General features: G+C 50.9%; 1 protein-coding gene across 1 annotated transcript; it reads left to right on the top strand.

Moving 5' to 3' along the window:
* The first annotated feature begins 2753 nt into the window (after positions 1–2753).
* Positions 2754–19900, top strand: DVL3 (dishevelled segment polarity protein 3). Its single transcript, XM_066347793.1, has 16 exons — positions 2754–3189; positions 8469–8538; positions 9455–9576; positions 9697–9806; positions 9999–10134; positions 10293–10386; positions 10578–10647; positions 11265–11404; positions 11597–11673; positions 11781–11848; positions 12002–12151; positions 13063–13194; positions 13368–13535; positions 16619–16834; positions 16926–17336; positions 18176–19900. Exons 1-16 carry the CDS (start codon positions 3029–3031, stop codon positions 18205–18207), a joined length of 2157 nt encoding a protein of 718 aa, XP_066203890.1. The 5' UTR covers positions 2754–3028; the 3' UTR covers positions 18208–19900.
* Positions 19901–20958: the final 1058 nt, after the last annotated feature.

Raw genomic sequence — 20958 nt, 5'->3', positions numbered from 1 at the left:
TGCCTTCTCTATCTCTTTCCTCTCTCTAAATTCAATAAATAAAATCCTTTTTTAAAAAAAGTTTTGAACTTTATTAAAAAAAAACAGTCGGCCCTGGCCATCTGGCTCAGTGGTAGAGCATCAACCTGGCGTGTGTAAGTCCCAGGTTCAATTCCGGATCAGGGCACACAGGAGAAGCAACCATCTGCTTCTCCCCTGCCCCCTTCTCTCTCTCTTCCTGTCCTATAGCCATGGCTTGATTGATTTGAACTGCTTTGGGCCCAATTGATTTGAGCCATGTTGGCCTAGTTGGCTGAGGATGAATGACTGTGTGGGGCCTCTGCCTCAGGAGCTAAAAATAGCTCCATTTGAGAGTTGGCCCCAGATGCCTATAACATTGGCCCCAGACAGGGGTCGCCAGGTGGGTCCTGGTTAGGGGCACTTGCGGGAGTCTATCTTCCTTCCCCTCACTTCAATTTAAAAAAAAAGAGAAAAAAAATTAAAGTAAAGAGAAAGTGTAGTACACAATACAATATACAGATGATATAACAGAATTGTATACCAGAAATCTATGTAATAAAAAAATAAAAGGAAGATATGAAATGAAAATATACAAGTTTTGTGTAGGAGCTAGCTCACAGGTTGATTTGCCTAAGTTAAATTTTTTTTAATTCAGTGACAGGAGGGGAGACAGACACCCGCAGCTCACGGATGGGGATCCACCTGGCAAGCCCACTAGGGGGCAATACTGTGCCCATCTTGGGGATTGCTCCAGCTCTTATTAGAACCTAAGGTGGAGATCATGGAGCCATCCCCAGTGCCAAGGGCCATCTCGCTCCAAACTATGGCTGCAGGAGAGGAAGAGAAAGAGAGAAGCAAGAGGGGGAGGGGTGAAAAAGCAGGTGGACGTTTCTCCTGTGTGCCCTGACCAGAAATTGAACCCAAGACATCCACACACCAGGCTGATGCTCTACCGCTGAGCCAACCAGCCAGGGCCCTAAAGTAAAATATTTAGCTAGGATATAATGAAACAAAAAGCTATAAAGGTATTGGTTAGATTATTTATGAAGGGCTTTCAATATACTAAGGATATTTGGAAAGCACTGGGGAATGTGGAGAAGTTTCTGAGCAGAGGTGCCAGAAAGAGGTACTTACTATTGAAATGCTAATTTGGCAAGAGTATACAAAATGAAATGGGAAGCCTCCAGCCAGGTTGCTCAGTAGGTTAGAATTATCCTTCTATACCAAGGTTGCGGATCATTGAGGTCAGAACAAATAAAAGAATCAACCAATGAATGCATATATTAGTGGAACAACTGATTGATGTTTTTCTCTCTCTAAACTCAATTTTTTTTTAAAGTGGGAGGAGCCCACACTTGTTACTGTGACCTTAAAAGACTTGTGTGAGCTGGTCCCAGTCTCCTTTCCAGCCTCATCTAACACTATCCCTGTAGTCACAATGGCCTTCTTCTGTTCCTCAAATTTGGCAAGTTTACGCCTGACCAGGTGGTGGCGCAGTGGATAGAGCATCGAACTGAGATGCGGAAGACCCAGGTTCAAGACCCCGAGGTCTCCAGCTTGAGTGCAGGTTCATCTGATTTGAGCAAAAGCCCACCAGCTTGAGCCCAAGGTTGCTGGCTCAAGCAAGGGGTTACTCGGTCTGCTAAAGGCCCACGGTCAAGGCACATATGAGAAAGCAATCAATGAACAACTCAGGGGTTGGCAATGCGCAACGAAAAACTAATGATTGATGCTTCTCATCTCTTCGTTCCTGTCTGTCTGTCCCTGTCTATCTCTCTCTCTGACTCTCTCTGTCTCTGTAAAAAAAATAAAAATTTGGCAAGTTTATTCCTAAATTGAGCCTTTATACTTGGTTTTCCCCTCTGCCTGGAATGCTCTTCCCCTAGACCAGACCTTCTTATAGCAGCTTCCGCATTAGTTCTAGGTTTTCGCTCAAATGGAAGAGGTGTTCTCTAACCACCCATAATCCTCTTTCCCGTCATATCACATCACTCCATTTTATCTTTTTCATAGCATTTGTCACTCTCGTTTATTTACAAGCCTCCTTCCAGATAAGTAGAGGTCCTGAGGTCAGCCTTATCTGTCTTGTTTTTGCTGTATCTCATGCAGTTTGCCTTGCACACAGTAGGCACCCAGTATTAAACAAATTATAAGCTAAGGGATGAGGAAATCTGTTAGGAACCAATTATACCTGGTTCGGGTTTGAGACTCACTGTCCCAGCCATGCGCACATCTTCATTCTTGCACTCATTCTGCATTCAATCCATTATTAAATCACTGCTTTGCACCTAGATACTGAGATTTTAAGAAGGGCTCAGAACTAGATCCTGTTCAGTCCTCAAGGATCAAATTTAGTAGACTCAATGACAGCAGCTATGTTTCTTAACAGAGCCTAAAGGGCCACGTCGAGGTTACTTTCCCCCAGTGATACATGGTCAGAACCGCCACCCACCCACCTATGGGGACCAAAACGACCTCTGCATTACCCCTCGCCCAGCAGCAGAGGAGCAGCCGATCCCGATGAGTCGGAGACTGGGCCTTGAAGTCCAGGGACGCGGTCATCCTGGTGAGATCAGTCCCTCCATCACTGGAGTCCTAGGCTACTGCTGCCACGCTCCTCGCGGGCCTGCGTGGGCGGGGTGTCCGCGGGGCCCAGCCGAGGGCCAGGCCATCTGCCGCGAGGCCAGCGCGGCTCGGCCGCGGCCGGGGGCGGGGCCGGGGCGGGGCCGCGCCGGGGCCGGAGGAGGGGAGCGGCCCGGCCGCAGCCTGGAGCCGGGAGGGCCACGGCCACCGGAAGAGTCGCCGTCGCCAGCAGAGTGGGGAGAGTGGGGAGCGGAAGCAGCGGCCGCGGCGGCGGCAGGAGGCGCTGGGACCCGGGAGCGGCTGGAGAACAAGGGAGCTGGCGCCGCGGCTGGCCGCGGGGCTGGACTGAGCCGCTGGGCCGCGCCGAGTGCCGCCGCCGCTCGAGAGGCCCGGCCCGGCCGCCCGAGCAGGCCGCGCACGGGCCGCCGGGCCCGAGGCCGGAGCCATGGGCGAGACCAAGATCATCTACCACCTGGACGGGCAGGAGACTCCGTACCTGGTGAAGCTGCCCCTGCCCGCCGAGCGCGTCACCTTGGCGGACTTTAAGGGCGTTCTGCAACGACCCAGCTATAAGTTCTTCTTCAAGTCTATGGACGACGATTTCGGGTGAGGATGGCCCCCGGCTCGCCTCCGGGAGACCCCGGCCCCTCCGGCTTCTAGGGCGACTCGGCCAGTCTGCAGTCCCCTTGCTACACTGGCTTCTAGTCCTACTCAGGATTCAAGGGGACGGCTCGGCCATTGGGGCTCCCCTTGGTTTTTTCAGATGCTGGAGATCCAGGCTCTCTAAGGACTCTTCTTTCGCTCTTGTGGGGACATTGATTTGACCCCCCCTAATTTCGGGAGACGTCTAACATCCCAAGATCAATCAGAGTAGGAGCCCAGGAAGCCCCCGACCTCTCAGAAACCTGCAGCCCACACAGACAGACACACACCCCCTCCACCCAGTTCCAGAGCCGGAGTTCCCCCTCCTTCCTGCCAGGGAGACACCTTTTTAACCCAGAGTTGGGGTGTTTGGCACTCGGCCTGTCCCTTCTCCATCTTTTCAGCCCCACAACTCCGAGCCATATTTGGAGTCCCATGCATCTCAGGGCCGAGCTGTGGGACTTCGAACTGAGGGGAGGGGAAGCTAGGGGTGCTTAGGCAGCTAAGGCCTGCAGCCCTGGTGTTTATTTAGCTGTTCCCCTTTTCCTTGTGGGATGTGTGAGATGTTGTCAAGGGAGCAGAGCACCTGAACCCTAAGGAGTCCCCACTAGCCTAGGTGCTGATATCCTCTCAGAATTGGGGCCTTTTTCTTCCAAATGGTGGCCTTGGAAAAGGCCACAGAGCCTGGATTGGAGGGCCAGGAAGAGTCTCTTGGTGTTCATCTTTCCTCCCTGGCGGGGTCTCCCTCCACCCATCTACCGGGGGCTTTGAACAAGCAGAGTTTGGAAGCAATGACTTCCCCTTTAAGACGGGATGGAATGTTGGAGCCGGAAGGTTCTGAAGCAGCTGGCTTGGGAGGCAGAGCCTGGCCGTCCCCTCACACCCACCCCCAACTCCGGGGGGACTGGGGGAGGAGGAAGCCCCCACACTAACTGGGCGCGGGGCCTGGAGTCCTGTGGGGAAGGCTTCCCAGGCCCTCCAGGCCTAAAAGTGGTCTCTCCAGCCCTGGGCAGAGGCCTGCACTACTCTGGAGCCCAGGCCCCGGAGCTGAGTGAAGGAGGACATTCTTTTCCCCAGTGTTCATCAGCCTGGCTTTTCTCCCACGGTCCAGCCTTCCTGGTCCTGGGAAGCAAGCACCTTTCCCCTCTCCTGCCTGGCAGGTTTTGCTGTCAACTTTACCCCTGGAACTCAGGGTTTGATGAGCCCATGAGACTCGTGTGAAAGTGCTTTTACAGTAGGAAGTGCTGTGGAGTTGTCGAACTATTCTTGTTTCTGTTGTTGTTGTTATACTTACCCCGGGGTGGGGAACTCCTGGTGTATAATGATTATCTGGCTTCTGTACAGAGACAGATACCCCTGATTGGAAGATTCTGAAGAGGGCTGAATAGATCTGCAAGGGATGGGAGTGAGGGGTTGGATGCCTTGGCCTGGTGAGAGAAGAATAGAGTTAGGAGGCTGCAGACACTGCCTCAGGGTCTGGCATAGGGGCAAATCAGCTGGAGTCCAGTGCATGGGGCTACCCTGGGGCCAGAGCCCACTCTCCCCAGGCTGCTGTTAGGCCAGACCTAACTGTAGTCATAGGACCATCCACATTACACCATTAATGTTGTTCTTTCCTTTTTTATTTTTTAAAATTTGTTTATTGATTTTAGAGAGCGGAAGGGAAAGAGAAAGAGAGAGAAAGAAGCACTGATCTGTTTTTGTATGTCTCCTGACCAGGGGTCCAACCTGCAACCTTTGTATTGAGCAGCGCTCTAATCAGCCAAGCTATCCCACCAGGGCAATGTTGTTTTTTAAATCCACTGTCAGTCCACTCATTCTTTCTTACCTTGACCAAGTCAATAATATGAAATTACCCATCTGATCTTCTATTTCTATTTCTTTCTAAGACATATTAAAAATAAATATTAACTGTTGAATTGAGCAGTGTTCATTCAGGTAACACCTAAACACGTCTTGTATGCATCACTGGTACTTGAACCATCTTTTGCAAAATGTCAGAGTAGGCCATTTTAACAGGGTTGAGAACAATGCTAAAAATAAAGTGGAGGAGATTGATTTTGTTTTTATCCCAGAAGGATTAATGAGCAGACTTCGTAGGGTTATAACATAAGACTAATAGCTGATGAATATGTGTGTGTGTGTACGTATACATTTATTTAACAAACTCTTTATGGTGCTTATAGTATACCATGTATACTATATTATTATTGTCACTATTTTACAGATGTGTCCTCTGAGGGAGATGCTGAGCCTTGGCAAACTGTAGAGGTGACAGGACTGCCACCTATCCTAGCCCCATGAGAGGCAGGTCAGGCACAGGCCAGAGGGGAGGGTGGGTTAGAGGAGGAAGGATGCTGTCTCCCTTCTCTCCAGGCTCACCCTCCAAGGTACTGGTAGTGTGGCCTGAGGACTCCCCAATGCCCATCTGGTCTCCAGAAGGATTTGTCACGCTTAGGGTAGGCCCAAACCTCTTAAATAATTTGGAAAATGGAGGAATAGTAAACATTTTCAGCACTGAGGAGATAGTGGGTAGAAGAATGAGGTACCCATTGTTAGAGTAGCCCTGAGCTGTGGGAGGGTGCAGTATGGGAAGTGGGATCACTATGTTGCTCCCTGCTCCAGGTCCTGCCTCTGGGCACACTTCTTTCTTTCCCTGGCTTCTCCATATCCACTTCTCCTGTCCTCTGGATTGAGCTTTTAGATTTTATTTATTCCTTTTAGAGAGGTGAGAGACACTGAGACAGAGAGAAAGAGAGATGAAGAGGAAGGAGCAGGAAGCATCAACTCCCATATGTGCCTTAACCAGGCAAGCCCTGGGTTTCAAACCAGTGGCCTCAGCGTTCCAGGTCAACACTTTATCCACTGTGCCACCACAGGTCAGGCCTGGACTGAGCTTTTAAAGTTATGGTACTTATCCTATTTATCTGTACTCCTACTTTGCTTCTAGCCAGGACCTGACACCTAAGTACCACTCAGCATATGTCTGTCTAGTGAACACCTCTGCTGGTCTTACTGCTCTTTCCACTTCCCACATGTAATACTCTTGTGAACTGTCCACTGGACCATAACCTCTCTGAACAAGGCAGGCTCCAGGTCTAAGGCTTCTTAAGACTCCTACAATGGCAAGCACAGGACTTAAATCTCACTGGGCTCTCAACAAAGGCTTTTTAATTGCATGTACAATGAATAATGAGCAGGTTTGTTTGGTCCCTACCCTTACAAACTTATACCTAGTTGGAAAGAGTATGGATCCTGCTAGAAATTGACAAACTTAGAAACTAGCTTTATTGTATGCCTGGACTATACATTTACGAATCCCATTTACCAGGGTGTGACAAAGGCTTGGAGAAGTTAGGAAACTTCTTTAAGATGGGAGGGCTAGTAAGTAGCAGAATTGGAATTTGAGCCCAGATTTGTGAGACTCCACTTGGAGTGTGTGTGTGCATGCACATGTGCGGGTGCAATGGAACCATGAGCCATTTCGCTCCACTATGTGTGTGTGTGAGGGGCTGTTTGATGTCCCCCAAGGCTGCTGAAGATCAGCTGATCCTTGTGAGTCAGCAGAGCCTTGGCGACCTGTCAGTGACCCCCAGAAAGAGAGGAAACATCTGTAGCTGGAGCTGTGTGGTGAGGCCTGCTGAGGGAAGGGGGTGGGGAGACTCGGCAGCAGTTTCCCACCACTGGGGGATCCTCTCTGAAGCAGGTCACGGAGTCCCTGCCATGTGGCCCACATACCCCCTTTTCTTTTGAGCCGCAGTTCCCATAGGGGGCTGCAAGCTCAGGGTACTCTGTGACCAGACTGGCTTATAGCTACCTCTCTCTTTGTCCCTTCTTTTCAGCTTGTTTTGTCTCCAGGCTTTCTGCCGTGATGGCCCTGAGCAGGATGATTTGAGCTGCTTTCTTGGGGTTGCTGTGGGGTGGAAGAGCCAGAGCTGGATGGGGGGAGGAGGGTAGGCTCGGCCTTCGAACTTGGCTGTGAGTCCAAGAATGTGAGCATCACAAGGAGCCAAGCACATTCCCAGCTCCGGGCAGGAGCTCTTCAAGAACAGAGAGAACTGAGCTGCACAGCCTCCTTCCTTGCTATCTTCCCTCTCTGCTCACAATTCCAGGCATGTGTCTTTTTGCCCCCAATCAAGTCTTTCCAGCTCTGTTCTCCTGTGTGTTTGATGCAGTCTGAGAAACTCAAGCGTTTCCAGTTTTTTTTACTGGCCCCAAACTGTAATCATGGTCTGACTTCTTGTCTCACTGCATGCCTGTGACCACATCCCACCCCCTAAACCCCATATCACTGTCTCCATCACTCCACCCTCCACACAGACCCAAATCATCTCTGTCACTGTCCAGGAAAGAATGTGAACTCAAGCCAGTGACCTCAGGGTTTTGAACCTGGGTCCTCAGCGCTCCAAGTTGATACTTATCCACTGTGCCACCACAGGTCAGGCTCTAGTGCTTCGCTTATTAGTGGTGTGATTATAAGGGAATTTCTGAGCCTTAGTTTCCTCATCTGTATCTATTTTACAGCATTGCTATATTAAATGAAATGATACAAGTAAAGTGTTTGTTTAGTGCTTGGCCCACAATACATGCTCAACAAATGAGAGCACTTGTTACTATTATCATAATGGCAGTGGAGGCCTGGCCTGTGGTGGCGCAGTAGATAGGGTGTCGACCTGGAATGCTGAGGTCACCAGTTCAAAACCCTAGGCTTGCCTAATTAAGGCACATACCGAGAAGCAACTACTATGAGTTGATACTTTTTACTCCACCCCCTGCCTTCTCTTGTCTCTCTGTAAAATCAATAAGTAAAATCTTTAAAATAATAACAATAGTAATAATGGCAGCAGAATGCCTTCTCCCCGTTTCTTTCCTAATTTCCTTAAATTCCTTGTCCATAGCCCCCAAGATTCCCAAGTGAGAATGGGAGGACAGTAATCAGGATGTGCTTTTTCCCTAGTATAGAGTCAGAGGGAAAGAAAAAGTCCAGGCCATGAGAGCCTTATTGGAGATAGGTAAAGCACTCTGGAGATTCTAGGGAGTGGGGGACAGCAATTTGTCAGGTGTAATTTGCAGTCACCTGATGACTGAGAGGACACCCCAGGCACCCATACTCCCATTTGAACAGGCTCATGCTGGTGGTTTGATTTCTGGTTTAGGGTGGAGGAGCCGCTGAGAGTTGCGGTTGCGAGGACACCTCCACTTCTACCTGAGGAAGCTCACTGACACCCCTTCTCTCCCTGCAGAGTGGTGAAGGAGGAGATCTCAGATGACAATGCCAAGCTGCCCTGCTTCAATGGCCGAGTGGTGTCCTGGGTAAGGATCCTTCCTCAGCATTTCCGCTGCCCATGTCCCTGCTGAGGGCTGGACAGAGGAAAGGCATCGCTAAGGTGATAGCTGGTGGTTCTATGCCTCAATATCTGACTCCTCCTTGAGTTTCTAACTAAACAGTTTCTATCCCAGATGCTACTGCCTTCGTGAAAAGTGGGGGAGTAGTGTTAAGGGGAAAGGCAGATACAGAAACATGCTGGGCTCTGGTCGGTTGGCTCAGTGGTAGAGCGTTGGCCCGGCATGTGGAAGTCCTGGATTCGATTCCCAGTCATGACACACAGTAGAAGTGACCGTCTGCTTCTCCACCCCTACCCCTCCCGTTCTCGTTCTCTCTCTCTCCTCTCTCTCTCTCTCTCTCTCTTCTTCTCTTCCTCTCCTTCAGCCATGGCTCGATTGGTTTGAGTGCATTGGCCCCAGTTGCTGAAGATGGCTCCATGGAGCCTCCACCTCAGGTGCTAAAAATAGCTCAGTTGGGAGCATGACCCCAGATGGACAGAGCATCAGCCCCAGACAGGGGTTGCTGGGTGGATCCTGGTCAGGGCACATGCAGGAGTCTGTCTCCCCTCCTCACTTGGAAATGAAGAAGAAGAAAAAAGAAATATACAGTGGAGACAAAATTGTCTCCTATGCCCTTTGAGGCACTTTCCCTTGTGTCACCTGCTGAACTCTGCTTTGGACCTTGTTCTCTGTCCCTCTTCCCGCTCCACCAACCCATGCCTCCCTGCTACTTTATCAGCCTGTCAGTGGGTCTGCTCCTCCTGTCAGCAGCTTTCCTATAATCCTCTCTTCTCCCTCCATGTCCACTGCTTTATTCTCCCTAAATCTTCATGCCCTGCCAGAAGCCAGCGATCCTACTGCTCCCTGTTACCCCTGTGCATACTACTTGTTTTCTCCCCATCAGCTGGTGTCAGCTGAGGGCTCACACCCTGAGCCAGCTCCCTTCTGTGCTGACAACCCATCCGAGCTGCCACCGCCCATGGAGCGCACAGGAGGCATTGGGGACTCCCGGCCCCCCTCCTTCCAGTGAGTGTGGCCTGAGGGTGGGCAGGGCCTGTGGGGGAGGGCTATGTCAGCTCAGCCCAGGGCTGGGGGAGGGAGCCCCCAGCCTGCCCCCTCCCCCACCAAGTCCTTTCTTCCCTGCAGCCCTCATGCTGGTGGGGGAAGCCAGGAAAACCTGGACAACGACACAGAGACAGACTCCTTGGTGTCTGCCCAGCGCGAGCGGCCACGCCGGAGGGACGGCCCAGAGCATGGTGTGTCTTCCTTGAACAGATGCCTTCCCCACCCTCTGCCCTCCCCATAGCTTCCACTCAGCTGCCCACCTCTTTGCCTAACTTTCTGAGCTCCAGCTGTGACTGCTCCCAGTGCAGCCCCTGGCTTGCACCTCTCTCCCCCCTTCCTCCTGCACTGGGCACCATGAACCCAGCTGCCTCCATCCTCCGCAGCAACCCGGCTAAATGGAACTGCAAAGGGGGAGCGGCGGCGAGAGCCAGGGGGTTATGACAGCTCATCTACCCTCATGAGCAGCGAGTTGGAGACCACCAGCTTCTTTGATTCAGAGGAGGATGACTCCACCAGCAGGTGGGGCTTTGGTTTCATGAGTACTGTGGAGCAGGTGACCCCTGAGGAGATGGGGCCCCTGGGAGGGATGTGGGCCTTTGCTGGGGTCTGGGCCCTGCAGTGCCTCTTACGGGGCAGGGCTAGGCCAGCCTGGTGGGGAACGACTGTGGGCCCCACAGGTTCAGCAGCTCCACCGAACAGAGCAGTGCCTCACGCCTGATGAGAAGACACAAGCGGCGGCGGCGGAAGCAGAAGGTTTCCCGGATCGAGCGGGTATGGGGCCTGGGGTACTAGGGGTGGGTGAGGCAGGGTCAGAGCTGTGCTTCACTAGATCCCCCTTGGGTCAGTGTTTAGAACTTCAGAGGGAAGGTGGTATGAGAGCTCACTTTGAGGAGGAGTTAGGTGGGAGCAGTGAGTTCCTGCCACCCCGCCTGCTTGCTGCTTAGAGTCTCTGTCTGTTCCAGTCCTCGTCCTTCAGCAGCATAACGGACTCCACCATGTCACTCAACATCATCACAGTCACTCTCAACATGGGTGAGTCTGTTGAAACAACACTGTTGAGTGCCTACTATGTGCCAGACACTGGGCAGACTTAAGGAGTTCAAGGAGGCACAAGATATGTTCCCTGTCCTCAAGGGGCTCTCTTTCATAAACTGATTATTTCAGTATCTCGTGATCAGGGCTCTGACAGAGAGAAGTACAGAGAATAGTGGAAACAGAGAAAGGCATCAGGGAAGGCTTCCTGGAGGAAGTGATTTCTGATTCCTTCCCCCTTCCGGTTTTTCAGCTGTTGCATTCTTGCCCTCTGATGTCTGCCCTAGGTACTCTCTTTAGGAGAAAGCTGGATGTAGTAAAAAGAGTGCCATCTTCGGAATTTAAATCTGAGTTTGAGTGCTGGTTTTACCATTTAATGGCTTAGAAAAATCACTTAAATTCTCTGAACCTCAGTTGCCTATTCTGTAAAATGGGACAGTGTCCTTGCCTCACAGCCAGCAAGGATTAAATGAAAGCCTATTTGAGTACGCTGAACACAGTGCCTGATTCCAGTTCAGTAAATGTTAGTTCTTATCCTTTTCCACTCTTTCTATTAAGGGGCTCAGAATTTGGGTAGGTTCCTTTCTCCCCTCTCAAGGTCTTATTACTCCCTGTAGAAAAGTATAACTTCTTGGGCATCTCCATTGTGGGCCAAAGCAACGAGCGCGGTGACGGAGGCATCTACATTGGCTCTATCATGAAGGGTGGGGCCGTAGCTGCTGATGGACGCATCGAGCCAGGAGATATGCTGTTACAGGTACCATTGTCCACCATGGCTGGTGGTGTGGATAGGGAGTTGGGGAGATGTACCCTCTGTACTCTCTCCTTCCCACCCTCTATACTCTATTCAGAGGACCCTTCTTGGTGGAGAAGACCACCTGACCCACTAAGCTTCCCTAACTCCCTCCCCAGTGCAGCTGCTTATCCCACTCCTGGTCCTCTTTCCCAGGTAAACGAGATCAACTTTGAGAACATGAGTAATGATGACGCAGTCCGGGTACTGCGGGAGATTGTGCACAAACCAGGGTATGGATGGATGTGGCATTGCAGAGGAGGGGGAAAGCACTTCTGACTATCAGGCTTAGTCTGGCTTCCACACATCCTGCCCTCACTAGGGACACCCTTGCTTTCAGGCCCATCACTCTGACTGTAGCCAAGTGCTGGGACCCAAGTCCACGTGGTTGTTTCACGCTGCCCCGGAGTAAGTGGATGGGAGATCGGCCCTAAACTAATGCCTAGCATATGTGAGCCCTGTCTTTCCTACCTTCTGTGTTGCCCTGAACCCTCACACCTACCCTGTTGGGCCTGGCACTGGGTAGGCTGAGCAGCCCCTAACTCCTCATCCTCCCTACAGGCGAGCCCATCCGGCCCATTGACCCTGCAGCCTGGGTCTCCCACACTGCTGCCATGACTGGCACCTTCCCTGCCTACGGCATGAGCCCCTCCCTGAGCACCATCACCTCCACCAGCTCCTCCATCACCAGCTCCATCCCCGACACAGAGCGTGAGTGTCCAACCCTGTCCCCTGGGCCCAGCAGACAGGGCCAGGTGAGAGGAACTGACGAAGGCCCACGCAGACTCTTGTTTGAAAGTCAGAGGGGGCTGGAGAGGGAACTCAGCTCATTCCAGCTGTCTCACACTGCAGCTTCCCTCAGTGGACACCCGACCCTCACTTAACAGTGTCAGCTTCTAAACCAGTATTGAGCACCCAGTGAATCTCAGTTTCCTCTTGTAAAATGGGACTAATTATGTATACTTTACCAGGTTCTTGGGGGGGGGGGGGGTTAATGAGAGGATATAAATGAGACATTGATCACAGTGTGTGGCATAAGGTAAACACAATAATGACTGACATTATCATTGCACACACACTGTGCACTGTACTAAACACCTTCATTTACATTATTTAATTCTCTTCAAATGTCCTTGTAAAATAGATTGTTAAAGTTCCTATTCTTTTATTTTTATTTTTTATTGATTGATTTTAAAGAGACAAAGCAAGGAAGGGAGAAAGAGAAAGAGGAAAGCATTTATTTGTTGTTCCATTTAGTTGTGCGTTCATTGGTTACTTCTAGAGTGTCATTCCAATATGCAAAGGTAACAGGTTGAATCCCCACTCAGGGCACATACAAGAACAGATCAATGTTTCTGTCAGTCTCTCTCTCTCTCTCTCTCTCCCTCTCTCCCTCCCCATTCCTCTCTCTCTCTCAAATCAATCAATACATGTTTTAAAAATACTGTTATTAAAAAAATTAAAGTCCCCATTTTTATAGAAGGGGAAACTGAGTGTCCAAGAAATCAGTAATGTGCCCAAAACTGGTTCATATTTATTAGGTGGTAGAGCTGGAGTGCAGCCTTCTGTCTGCCTAACTCCACGTCCCCTTTCTGCCTCATGCTTTTCCCTCCCACCCCCAGGCCTAGACGAGTTCCACCTGTCCATCCACAGTGACATGGCGGCCATTGTGAAAGCCATGGCCTCCCCTGAATCCGGGCTGGAGGTCCGAGACCGCATGTGGCTCAAGATCACTATCCCAAATGCTTTCATTGGTGAGAAGGCCTCATGGTGGGATGAATGACAGGGTGGGCCCTGAGGAAGCAGAACAGGCTGGGGGCCCAAGAACTCCTGTAAACGGGAACCAGGCCCAGCCTCGTGGCTTCTGTGAGGCCAGATGAACCCAACTCAGGCGGGCTTCCCAATCAAATGGCGGCCTTGCCCCCAGGCTCAGATGTGGTGGACTGGCTGTACCACAATGTGGAAGGCTTCACCGACCGGCGAGAGGCCCGCAAGTACGCCAGCAACCTGCTGAAAGCCGGCTTCATCCGCCACACCGTCAACAAGATCACCTTCTCCGAGCAGTGCTACTACATTTTCGGTGACCTCTGCGGCAGTACGTGCCCCCCACCTCTTTGCTCTGTCTCCTGGCTGGGAGTGGGGTAGTGTCCAGGGATGTGGCAGCAGACTCCAGGGAACCCAAGGAGGGGGCAGCAGAGCTGGGGTCCCAGGTCAGGACCTGAGAGTTTTGCGGTGGAAGCAGAGTCCAGGGCAGCCTCTTCACCTGCCTTGCATCTCCCTGGAGGGGCTGGTGTTTTCTAAGTGCCTGTTCTGTGCCTGGCACCATGCTGATTGTTACTAAAGCATCATCTCACTCTATCACTCAGTCCTCAGCCTCTTCCCACCCTAAGGGAGATGGATTACTACCCCTGTTTTCAGAGAAGGAAACTGAGACATGTGGAGGTTAAATAGCCCACCCCAGGTCTCACAGCTAGAAATAGAGGAGCTAGGCCATGGGTCCAGGCATTTCTGGCTCCAGAGCCCTTGTTTTTCCCACCATCTGGGGTTAACTGGGTGTGTAGTGTTGCAGAAACATTGTCTTAGCAAGGCCAGGGCTCCTGTTCTTGGCCACTACTCACCATCCCAACATCAAGCAGGTTTCACCAGGTCCATGTTGTAGAGGACTCTGTAAGCTGTACCAGGGAGTTGGACTTGATCCTGAAAGAGTGCAAAGCCAATGAACGTAATTAAGCAAGAGAGGTCTGCATGGAACCACCCCAACCCCTTCTCCTTCTGAAACTAAGGACAGCCCTTGCGAAGGGGAGTCTTCAGAACAGGACAGCATTGCTCAGGCTGGGCACTGAAACCCCACCCCAGCAACCACCTTGGCCTGAGGGAACCTTCTCTCAGCCCATTGGTGCTGGCCAGAGTCCAAAAACTAACTCTTAAAATACAACAGATTAGGTTCTAGGGACTAGACAGACTGTTTCTGGAGGGCACAGAGCACAGGGCCTACTAGAGGATGGGTCCCTGGCCCTCTGCAGCTCCAGTCTGGCCCATGGAGTACTGATAGATTCACAGGGTTTTGGAGTTAGACAGTTCTGAGTTCCAATCCTAGCTCCACCCTTAGTGTGTGAACAGGAGTGACAGTGACACAGCCTCTTTTTTTTTTTTTTTTTTTTTTTTGACACAGCCTCTTGGTGCCTCAATTTATTGGTCCATAACGAGGAGGTAATAGAATCTACCTCATAGAGCTTTTTTGAGGACAACGTAATGTATATAATGCTTTTAGTACCATGTTTGGCCCACAGTACGTGCCCTAAAAAAGTCCATTATTTGTATATTTAATTGATTCTAAGATGAATACTTGTTTTGCATTTCAGTATATCTGAAATTGAAAGTGCATCTATTTTTTTTCCAGTTGTTTGTCTTTGTTTTTGTTTTTCTTTTTTTTGTTTGAAGTGCATCTTACAATCAGTAGCTTCTTAGACTCAATCAAATGTGGTTATTGTCATCCTTAGCAGAAGTCAGCCCTGGCCCCTAATTTCTAGGGACACATAAAAGCTTTTCAGAGTAGCTAAAGCTTTTGCTCAAGAGACATTGTTCCATCCCTGGGGCTTCCTGCATCTTCTGCTCATGGACCAAGGCCACCAGAGGCCCAGCTCAGGGGGATGCTGACAGAACAGGCCTTTTCCTTCTCACTGGCTGAGGTCTCCTAAGCTGGGGATGCAGCGGGCTTAAAGGGAAGAGCTGAGGACCCGGGTAACCCCAGGGACACACAGTTATTCCCCGTGGGACAACAGCCAGCAGGCTGAAATAGTCACCAGCTCTTTGAGCATGAGCCAAGGCAGGCTTCTGCTTTCCACTACCAACCGCACCACCCTCCATGCTAGCTGCTGGCCTTGACAAGTTTATGACTTGGCTGGCAACCTTCACTGACTGCTGCTGCCCCCACAGAGTCCCCTCTCCTCATCGCTTCTCCCTTGGAAGATTAAGCTGGCTTGCTTACTGAAGAGCTTAGAACAAAGGGCTCAGTCTGTATTTGCCAGTTGACCTCTAGGACAGTTACAGCTCTCACAGAGCTCTGGGACCTGGTATAGATATGGTGTGAGCAAGGGGTGTCCAAGGCAGATCATTAGTCCTGGTGGCCCCTTACACTCCCGTTCAGGTAGTTACAACATTGCTGGGGGCACCCTTGCCCTTAATGGGAAGACAGTTTACTGGGGGAGTCAGAGTCATGAAGACGTGATGTTAATACAGTGAGACAAGTGCTGTGAAGAACCAGGCCTGGCTGGTAATGGGGTAGAGCACAGAGGAGGCACCTAAGCTGGTCTCTTTCAGGGCCCTTCCCACCCCACTCCCCCCCTCAGCAGCACCGGAAAGTGGATTCAGGCCAGTGGCCTTCTAAATGGAGAGGCTCTGAAAGGCCCTATGTTCATTGTGGCTTATAATCGTCATTTTTTAGTGTTAGGTTAGAGGGGAGGGCAAAATTTCACCAAAATTTCCCCAAACTGCTACCTACTCCTTACTAACAACCTCATCTGGAAATGTAAAAACGTAAGCAACTTTTAGCTTCTTGTTCTGGCTACAATTGAGGTTGACCTCAGGCTGGTCATTTAACCTCTCTGGGCTGCACTTACCTCATCTGGGGAAAAGGTGCCTAACACCTTCATAGGGCTGTGGTAACATCTGAATGAGCTGAAGTGCTTTGTATTATATCTAATGAATTGCAGGTATGCTAGTGGTGGTCTGATATTTCAGCCTCTCACACTCCCCTACCTTCTACTCTCTAAGTGAACAAGGAGAAAATTGCCGAACAGTTTTGCTCCCACCCCCAGTCCATGCAGGAAGGAGGAAAAACTGCTGAAAGGCTTGGTAGGAGCTCTCCGGGGGACTAGGAGCTGAGTGCCAGGAGTTGGCATTGAGGCTGGTGACTCGGGGCCTCCCTAAGAAGGGTGTTCCCTCAGGCTGTCTGCAGGGCTACCCTCTCTACCCTCTCTGCTGGGTGGCAGAGGAATCTGAGGAAGGAGAGAGAGCTCTCTGGCCTATGCCTCTTCCCATTCTGGCGGAAACTACCTCTGCAGTTGCTGTCATCTCAAATGCACCCACCCGACCTAGGCTGGGGACCTTCCTGTCCTGACACAGAGGTGCTAGGGTATGGGAGAGTCCCAACATTCAGCCCTGTCCTGCCCTCCACAGATATGGCCAACCTGTCCCTCCATGATCACGATGGCTCCAGCGGTGCCTCTGACCAGGACACACTGGCCCCTCTGCCGCACCCGGGGGCTGCCCCTTGGCCCATGGCTTTCCCCTACCAGTATCCGCCACCCCCGCACCCGTACAACCCACATCCAGGCTTCCCGGAGCTGGGGTACAGCTACGGAGGGGGCAGTGCCAGCAGTCAGCACAGTGAAGGTAAGGTGGAAGGGGGGACCACAGACCAGCCCCAAGCCTCCTCCACAAGCTCTTGAGCGTCCCCCACGCCCTCCCTGCCTGTCCCTTACAGGCAGCCGGAGCAGTGGCTCCAACCGAAGCGGCAGCGACCGGCGGAAGGAGAAGGACCCGAAGGCTGGGGACTCAAAGTCAGGCGGCAGTGGCAGCGAGTCAGACCACACAACCCGCAGCAGCCTGCGGGGGCCGCGGGAGCGGGCGCCCAGCGAGCGCTCAGGGCCTGCCGCCAGCGAGCATAGCCACCGCAGCCACCACTCCCTGGCCAGCAGCCTGCGCAGTCACCACACGCACCCAAGCTACGGCCCCCCTGGTGTGCCCCCTCTCTACGGCCCCCCCATGTTGATGATGCCCCCACCACCCACGGCCATGGGACCCCCGGGAGCCCCTCCAGGCCGTGACCTGGCCTCGGTGCCCCCCGAACTGACCGCCAGCAGACAGTCCTTCCGCATGGCCATGGGAAACCCCAGTGAGTTCTTTGTGGATGTGATGTGAGCAGGGTCCCTTCCCAACTTCCATCCCACCCTTAACCTGGCTGGCTGCGTCCCTCTCTCCATCCGTCCAGTCTTTTTTACTTTGGTACCTGAAAGGGAAATAAATGGAACTAAATCCAGGCGCACTAACTGCTCGCTGGGCTCAGCGAGGGTGGGGTGTGCCCACCCATCGCTCTTAAGCCCCTAACCTGCCATGAGCTCCAGCTTGCCCCGCTGCCCACTAACCACTGCACAGGACTTCCCAAGATCCTCCATGTCCTGGGACCCAACTTGCTGGTGCTGCTCCTTACTCCTCTCACCTGTGTGTACACTTCAGGAACTGCCCCCAGCCGTGCCCTCGAGGGCCTGCGCAGCCCTTTCCCCGCCTCAGTTCTCACCGTTCATTCAGCTACACCAGCCCTCTGAGCCTCATCCCCTCAAGCATGTGTGCCAGTCTCTTGACTTTTCATCCACAATACTGACACCAAAAAAATACTGGCTTCATCTGCTCCTTTTAAGTGTCCCTTGCCTGCTGCCTAACTGTCCTTTGCCTGCTGCTTGCACCCTAGAGCGGTGGTCACCTTTAGTAACCATCCATGCTGTTCCCGCCTGCACTGGGCCCTTGACCAGAAGTCCAGCGAGGGCCTTAGTTGCCTGACCGGCTAGTGGCTTCCAGGGAGCATTCCTGCTCTACCTCACACCACCCTTTGCCTGCAATTATGTGCTGGTTCCTTCAGACCCCTAACTCGACTAACCAGCAGGCTCATCTCACCTCTGGGCCTGAAACATTTCTTTTCTTTCTTTTCCTCCCCAATCTTTCCTGGGCCTGGAGCAGCCAAGAATTTCGGGCTGTTTGACTTTCTGTGAGCCCCCAGCGAGGGGAGGCCCAGCCTCCGAGGATACCAGGAGCCCTGCTTCAGCAGCCCCTCGGGGCTGCCCGAGGACATTCAGCCCCACACATGTTGAGTCACTAGGCTTCTGGTGAGGGCTTGAGCCTCTTGCCCATATATATATATGACACTCTGTTCACCTTTCCAGAGAGTATGCGTGCTCGCTCTCTCTCTCTTTCACACACATACACAGACACACAGGTGCCTAAGCAAGTCCACTTAAGCCTCAGGGCTGGTCCCTGCCCAGAGGGCTGGCCCCTCTCTCCCAATCTTCTCCCAGGTTACGGGGCTGGTCCCCTGACTCACATCTACCCTTCTTACCTTCCTCATAGCTCTCAAGCCTCCCCTACATGTCCCCATCATCTTCCTACCTAGATCAAGCCCATAAGCTGGGCTCAGCAGAGGACTCCCCAAACAACTGACTGGCACACTCCTTCCTGTTTACCCCAATCACCATGATACCCCAGAGTATGGTTGGGCAGGGGGACTTCTGAAACTTACAGAGAGAGGGCCAGGTTTTTATTTTTAACCTTATTTTCTAGCTTAAACAAATAATGACTTTCTCTTTAAACCTCATCTATAAATTCTCTTGGCTCATTTAGGCTCCCATATTTTCAGAACTGGGGTGTCAGTAGTAAGACGAAGTACTAAATTGCAGGTTTTGGGGCAAACCAGAGTAGGGGCATTTTTTAAGTATATTTTTTTAAGAAATTTGAGGAGGTGACATTGATAAATAGGAGTACACAGGTTTCAGGTGGATGTCTAGTATTTGAACTGTTGATTGTGTTGTGTGCCCATTACCCAAAGTCAAATCATTTTCTGACACCATATATTTGTCAGGTAAGGGCATTCTCGCAGTCATTCATTTAACAAACACTTCCTAGAGTTTTGGTCAGTGAAGGCTATGTTCGAAGTTTGACTCAGTCTTGCCTTCCTTCAGGCAGCTTTGGTTTGCTCCCAACCCAGGCCATGGCTTCCTCTAGCCACCAGTACAGGGCTCCCTCCTATAATTTTTTCTTCTCTGTCTCTGCCATGTCCAACTCTCTTGAGAATTCTTCCACTATTGCTCATGCTTTCAGCATTGGTGCTCTCTGTGTTCTAGCTTCAGTCAGTCCACTTCTCTTTCCTATTTACTCCCCAAATGGTGTCATCCATCTGGATGTCCCTAATTGCCTTTGATATGCTGGTGATTCTCATATATCTATCCCCAACTTTCTACCAATCTTTGGATCTGTGTTTTCATCATCCGCTGGACATCTCCATGGACATGTACATATGGGCCCCCACCTCCTGAATTCCAATCCTAGTTATCTTCACAATCTATACAGGCTCACCAGCTGGAAACATTATGGGCTTAAATCCCTTCCCATATCTTACTATTCAGCAGTTCATATCCATTCCACTCCAACAGTCTTTCTTGAATTAGGCCCTCTGCCTCTACTCTAGTTCACAGAAGCATGGAATTTGAAGCCACATCATTCTGGGTTTGAATCCCACCTCTACTACTTTTTGCTTGTGTGATTGGAGACTTTTTTAATCTCTCTGAGCCTCAGTTCCCTCATACATAAAATGACAATAATAATACCTACCTCACAGGGTTGTTGTGAGGATTTAAATTAGATATTGTACGAAAAGTGCCTAGCACAATGCCTGGCACACAGTAGAATAGGTGCTCAATAAATTGTAGTTGTTATTATTTTTATTATTTGCTCTAAATTGGTAAGGATTTAGGGTGTTTATTGAAGATAAAGCTTTGAGAAAGATAGAAGTGATGCCTTGTGTGCTGGTTTAAGGATCAGAAATGCCTATATTTGGTCACTTAATGGCTTCAGATTTTGACTACGGTTTGAATGAAGGAGGCCAAATCTTCATCCTGCCACATCTTGGATTCTGGCAAGAGGATGCTAGGGATAATAAGGCTTGTAACCAGGTTTGTCTTTTCTTGCCCTTCCTCCCACGACGGGCTGAGCCGTAGCTAGAGAAAGGCGTCAGGGTATCTCTCCCTATAGAACAAGAAGAGCCTACAGATGTTCTTCAGGTCTTGCAAACCAAGCAGGCCTTTCATGTTCGAGGACTGGCTCTGTCTTCTCTTCCCAGCTTGGATGTGAAGATTAACTCTGTTCAGAGAAGGGATTTATCCCATGGCCAATTAAATTAGACTCATCAATGGTTTTCTAAGCAACATACCTGCCTGTCATTAGAGAGCACACAGGTTCTGGCCTTCAGGAACTGACAGTCACATAGGTATACCTAAAGTACAACATGGACATATTCTTGAAAAGCTTTCACTAGTTTCTTCCAAGTATTTGCCTCCTCACTCCCTTTCCCCTTCTCTGGAGATATGCTCATGTGTGGCACAAATATATGGTGAAAAAAGAAAAAACACTTGGGAGAATCAGAGGTGGTGTTAGCAGTAAATTCAGCGCAAACACATTGGTCAAGTTGTGTGTTGTGTAGAAAGTGAGGACAGCCAGTCCTCGGCCTCTAACGACATTAAAGGCAGTCCCCAACCTTTTTTGGGCCACGGACCGGTTTAATGTCAGAAAATAGCCTGACCTGTGGTGGCATAGTGGATAAAGCGTCGACCTGGAAATGCTGAGGTCGCCGGTTTGAAACCCTGGGCTTGCCTGGTCAAGGCACATATGGGAGTTGATGCTTCCTGCTCCTCCCTCCCTTCTCTCTCTGTCTCTCTCCTCTCTCTCTTTCCCTCTCTCTCCTTTCTAAAATG

This window comes from Saccopteryx leptura, chromosome 8 (genome assembly GCF_036850995.1).
Source record: "Saccopteryx leptura isolate mSacLep1 chromosome 8, mSacLep1_pri_phased_curated, whole genome shotgun sequence".
NCBI lineage: Eukaryota > Metazoa > Chordata > Mammalia > Chiroptera > Emballonuridae > Saccopteryx > Saccopteryx leptura.
This window is presented reverse-complemented; position numbering and strand designations above follow the sequence as displayed.